Source organism: Arachis ipaensis, chromosome B02, assembly GCF_000816755.2.
Source record: "Arachis ipaensis cultivar K30076 chromosome B02, Araip1.1, whole genome shotgun sequence".
NCBI lineage: Eukaryota > Viridiplantae > Streptophyta > Magnoliopsida > Fabales > Fabaceae > Arachis > Arachis ipaensis.
The window spans coordinates 21,586,094-21,591,880 of record NC_029786.2 but is presented as its reverse complement, the minus strand read 5'-3'; the positions used below and the strand labels follow the sequence as shown (position 1 = coordinate 21,591,880).

At 37.3% G+C, this 5,787-nt stretch overlaps 1 protein-coding gene across 1 annotated transcript; it reads right to left on the bottom strand.

The window, feature by feature from the left end:
- On the bottom strand, nt 4,764-5,496 carry LOC107627014 (protein FAR1-RELATED SEQUENCE 5-like). The gene is made up of 3 exons (XM_016329895.1): nt 5,311-5,496; nt 4,998-5,209; nt 4,764-4,932 (listed from the first exon to the last, which is right to left on the bottom strand). The coding sequence occupies exons 1-3, from the start codon at nt 5,494-5,496 to the stop codon at nt 4,764-4,766; spliced, it is 567 nt and encodes a 188-aa protein (XP_016185381.1).

The following is a 5,787-nucleotide window of genomic DNA, read 5'->3' as shown; positions in this document are numbered from 1 at the left end:
ACATAAATATATAATAACTAATTTTAGTTATTAATTTTAATACACACTTAACACAGTTGAAAAATATATATAACATTTTGGATAACAAATCTCTATTTCTGTTTAACAAACACGTCTCCAACTATCCTCCATAAACACAAATGGTGGGACTAGGGAACAATAAATAAATGTAAATTAAATGTCAAAATCAAGCAATAAACCTCCATTGGTATATTTCCATAACTATAGAATCTGAGCTGAGAATGAATGTGATGGCTTCAAACTATAAATCCCACCAACAAATGGAATTGTTTACCTTTCAATGACCTTCTAACATGTTAACCATGGTGAGATTCTAAACATGGTTGCTGCAGTTGGAATTAACAAAAAAATTTTTTTGTCTTATACAAATTTTTGTTATGTCACATTTCTACTGCATGTATTTTGAATTGGAAGGTCATGGAAAAGATTTTAGAAGAAATTCGTTCAACAGGTAAAATATTTTAATTATGTGCATTTTATTGCTGATGTCTTGGCTTAATAAACGAAATCATGGTAGCGCACATGGATGACAAATCCATAAGGATGACAAATCCATTTTATTAATAAGAGTAATTTTGGCCATTTAAATCTCATATTTTTAGGCAAAATTACTCTTAAATCAAATGATTCTAAATGTAGAGAATCTGATCACAAAACATTCACAATGTCATCAATCTTTTTGCACAAGTAATACGGCTCATGTATATAACATAAAGCTAAACAAAACAACAGTATTTTGGACAAAATTAGGGTAATAACGTAAAACGCTAGTTCTTGGAGTAGAATTAATGTTAATAATTTTCTACATTGTATTGGGACTGAATTATTTCTGGGTCATGGGTTATTAATCCTAACAATTACAACTTAATTAAAAGCCTTTTACGCCCACAGTATATGGCAGGCCACTTGTTTCATTTACAAAATGGTTTAACCGTTTTAATAAAGAAAAAAATACGTTTTAGTAAAGAAATTGGTAAAAAATAAATAAATCATTAATGTATTAGGAACAAAATATTTTGTTGTGTAGAAGAAGACTAGAAGAGTGATAACATATAAACCTATAGAGAGGATTTAGAAGTCTGACTGCATTTATTAGATAGGATTCACCAATCAAATCCGACCTACACATTACCCTTTTTGTTACTGTTCTTCTCACTTTCCCAATTTCCATCTATCCTCTCATTGTTTACCTTCGTACCTTTGGAAGAAAGAACTCATGGACGCAGGTAGGAGAAGACCTCTTCATGCACTAGGGCATATTGGGAGGAACAACGATGTCGTCCGAGTTATCAAACTGGCTGGGGATCCGTCACGACCACTGGTACGTTCTTCCATCCTCATTTGGTATTATCTCATCTTTATTTGACTATAGTTGATATCTCTTTTCCTTATCATTTTCCTTATTTTCCAATAGTTCACATGGCCACCTGTAATACTATTTGCTATGCTCTTTGTTAATATACCCATTTATGCAGCACATACCCTTTCCAAATGATCTCCTCCCGAAATCTAGCAAACATGTGTACCTAACAGTCTCTGACGGGGTGCAGAGAACATACAAGATTGGATGTAGCCCGAACGTCTTGGGTGAGATCATGCTCGAAGGGGGGTGGGAAAGGTTTTATCGTGACTACAAGCTTCGTCCCAATAACATTCTGCTGTTAAAGCACAAGGGCCTCGATGATTTTGATGTGCGTATCTTTGAATTACCCGGAGTGGAGAGGTCTTATGTTCCGCCTAGAGGTGAATCCAGCAACAGAGGAACCCCCCAGGTTCCAAACACTTCTCCACTGCATCAGCCTCGAACGGGTTGCATCAATATTCCTAGGAGCGCGGCTGCATCTGAGGTGGCACAGACATTTCGCTCTGATCACCCATTCTTTGTAATGCACATCACAAGAAGGCTATTACGTGTCTACTTCCTGGTAAGTCTAGTGCTAGTAATGTTTGTATCTCCTTCCCTTTTGACTATATACACCTGTTATATTGGCAATGTTAGTCCACATTATCTGTGTTGTTTCTATGTTGGTGGTTATGTTGTAATTGTTAGGTTATGTCGAGTAGGCATTGTGCATGTCTGTGTTTTATGTTGATGATTAACGTGCAATATTTGATCTCTGTAATGCCTTTATTTTGTTGTTGAATTGCATGGTTTAGTAGATAATAACTGGATTGCATGACAATTGATGATAATGATATGACTAATGGCCAATTTATTATAATTGAACTCATGACCGTTGCCGTATTGGTCCACATTATCTAACTACTTCTCGTTGTCATATTTTGCCAGCCAAATGTACCACACTTTGGCCACGACGTTGGTGACAATGTCATGGTCACTCTACATGCAGGGGATGTCTCTGTTCAAGCGGCCTACAGCCGATACGGGGGCAAGCGAAGAGGCAAGGGGGGAATTCGTGAAGCTGTGCAACATCAACGATGATCAATTGGCTGTTTTTGAGATATCGAGGACTAACCCGAAGGTGGTGCTCTTGGTTCAGTTTGTTGATTATGAGTAACTAACCTTAGAATGATACAGATGTTGATGATGTTTTTTGGATTACATGGTGTTGTTTCGCAATCTTTTTTTGTCACATTGGAACAATATTTTATAACTTGCACATGGCAGTTAGTTACTTGTAAATGGCACACTGTATGACATTGTTTGGTGTTTTTGAAGTACTTTATTTATTATCTCATATTGCATACTAGAGTCTCATACAGCAGCATGCATGATCATGATGAATTTCCAAATTCAATATAAGGCATAAATTATGAAAGTCATAATACTGCATGATGATGAATTTCCATGGTCAACACTCCATAACAGAGTCTCCTACACATATATATTTTATTTCAAATATAGAGTATAATGCATGATTTTGATGTTTTTAAAGTACTTTCTTTATTACCTCATATTGCGTCTTGATGATTTTGAGTTTCCAAATTCAATATTGCATACTAGAGTCTCATACAGCAGCATGCATGGTCATGGTAAATTTCCAAATTCAATATAAGGAATAAATTATGAAAGTCATAATGCTGCATGATGATGATGAATTTCCAAAGTTAATGCTCCATAACAGAGTCTCTTACACATACATTTTTTATTTCAAATATAGAGCATAATGCATGATCTTAAACTAAATTTCTCGAACACCTACTGCATAAGGTTTGATAAATACTATGACAACTCTTTATACGACCCACCATATTATCCTTCCACTCAAATGAAATGTAAGCGGATTCAGTTGAAGTATGGATATGATATTTCTCCCTCTGAGTCATAGTCCTCGGCCAATCCAAACTCTGTCGCACCGTTCCACGCCATCTAAAATAATACATTCCATTAGCCATGCACTAACAATCATAAATGAACTAAACATTCAACGAAACTAACGAGTAAAAGAATTTGTTAATATTGTTACCTCCTCGGATGAGTCACTGATCGTTCCAGTCTCGTCCTCACCCTCAGTACCAAAATATGATGCACCTTCTTATGTATTACTTCGGCTATTAGTGTTTAACTGGCAAGATATTCGATTATGGCCTATATGGTGACAAAGACTGCACCTCTTGACACCCTTCACCAATGTGTGGTTTGCGTCCTTTCTTTGCCACTTTGGACGCCGAGCCATTTGTGGATCCCTCACGCACCCCTCTAATGTTGATGCTTTCCGAACTTCATTCCGATCTCCTAGATCACCACAACCTTTTTTTTCTTTCAGCCGTGATATCTCACAACGAACTTTATCCATCATGTCAACAAATTAAGCTTCATCTCCACATGGCAGAACAGACATTTCCCTGCAAAGATCATTCAGCATCCAACGTGATCGTTGAATCCCAACAAAACGGAGCTTTCTCCACAAATGCCCTTACTTTGGAGCGAGCATTCTTCGACCAACGATCGAGAACAAGACTATCTGGTGTATCACTCAATTGCACATGTATGAGCACTGCTATAATATGATCACACGGTATACCAAGAGACTCCATCCGCAAGCACGAACACTTGAAAATATTATTGTCACAATAGCGACCCACTTGCCACTCCTTACGAGTGTTAATTGACCTTGACAAAGTGTATATATCACAAGTTTGGCTCAAAGCATGTGTCTGTACCTTCAGTGTACATGTCCGGAAAAGCATCGGACTGAATAAGAAGAAAATCTCTTTTGTGAGCTTGTTGGAAGCTGACATCTCCAGATCATGCAACGGACTCTATAGCACTACATCCCCAACCACAGATAGCAGATCAGAGTGTGCTTTCCCAGACCTCCTTTGGATATGCAGCGCATAAACTGTTCAAAAAAGTTTCTCAAATTATGCCGAGCGTGGATAAATTTACCAAGCATTGAGTGCAACCCTTCGCATCTAGAGGTTGTACGAAAACCCCCAAAGAAATGGCCACGTATATGTGCAGTTACCCACATATTTCTTCTGGAATAAAGGTCAGAAACCCATTCATTATTCAATAGACCGAGCGCATTAACCATATAATGTCAATGATCTTCAAACTCGGAAACCTCATAATTGAACAACATGCATTTTTTAAATTCAGAAGTAAAGGTGGGGTTGTTTAGGTTAGAAGTAGCATTCCTTAGCAGGTGCCACGCACACAAACAATGATAAGTGCCAGGAAACACCATTTCGATTGCCTTTCTCATCACTCCATGTCCATTTATTATGTCACATCCAAGTGCTTTACCCTTCATTGTGTCCAGGAACTGTTGAAGCAACTAGGTGTAAGTATGCTCATTCTCATTTGCAACTAGCATAGCAGCAAACACATTGGTTTTGTTATGGTGATTGACTCCAAAGAACACAACCAGTGGACACACGTACTTATTCTTCCGATATGTCACATCAAATGGTACGACATCCCCAAACAAACGATAATCCAGCTGACTACAATTATTTGACCAAAACAGGTATACCAGACGACCATCCTTGTCGGCCAAATACGCACATACATTCCTGGATTCTCTTGCGCTGTGGATTCCAAGAACTTAAGGCAAGACATCGCATCCCCACCTATGAGCCTCCGTTGCTTGCCTATCTGGTTATACATATCCCTCTTTAGAAAGGGAACATTTTGGAATCCCTCACCAGTGTGCACAAAAGACGAATAATCCCAACTTTCAGCATCATGTTCATTTGTTTCACAATGACTACATCCATTTTCCTATGCCCCGATAGCATACAGGTTAGTCTATCCTCTAAAAATTTGTGGTTGTAAACTTCCTGAAAGTACAATATTATCCATCTACCACTTTCTGAATGCACGTGAACTCGCATCTCTGCCTCACAACCGCATCTAGTCTCCGCCTTCGGCTCACGGTTCTGTCGCAATCCGTCGTTAACAAATCTTATATCTCTTGAGCCTTGCCGAAAACATACAAATTCTTGTTGTGTAACCTCATTCTTCACATTCCGTTGAATCTTATTCTTCCTCACAGCAAAATCATTCATTTTCGCATACAAACTATAAAATAAAAATGCAACTGATCGATCCGAAAAATGACACATCATAATTTCAGCGGTTATTTCTTTGAAATTAATACATCCAAGCTTTGCAATACTGTTGACGGCTCTCTCTTCCCAGTTGTCATAGAAATTGTCCCCAAAATAATGAAGTAAGTTTTAAAAAAATTAAATGTTCGTAATTATTTTAAAATAGATAATGAAGTAAGTTTTAGATATTACTTTATTTGAGTTGTTAATAATTATAAATAAATATATTAAAATACACACTGAAATAAA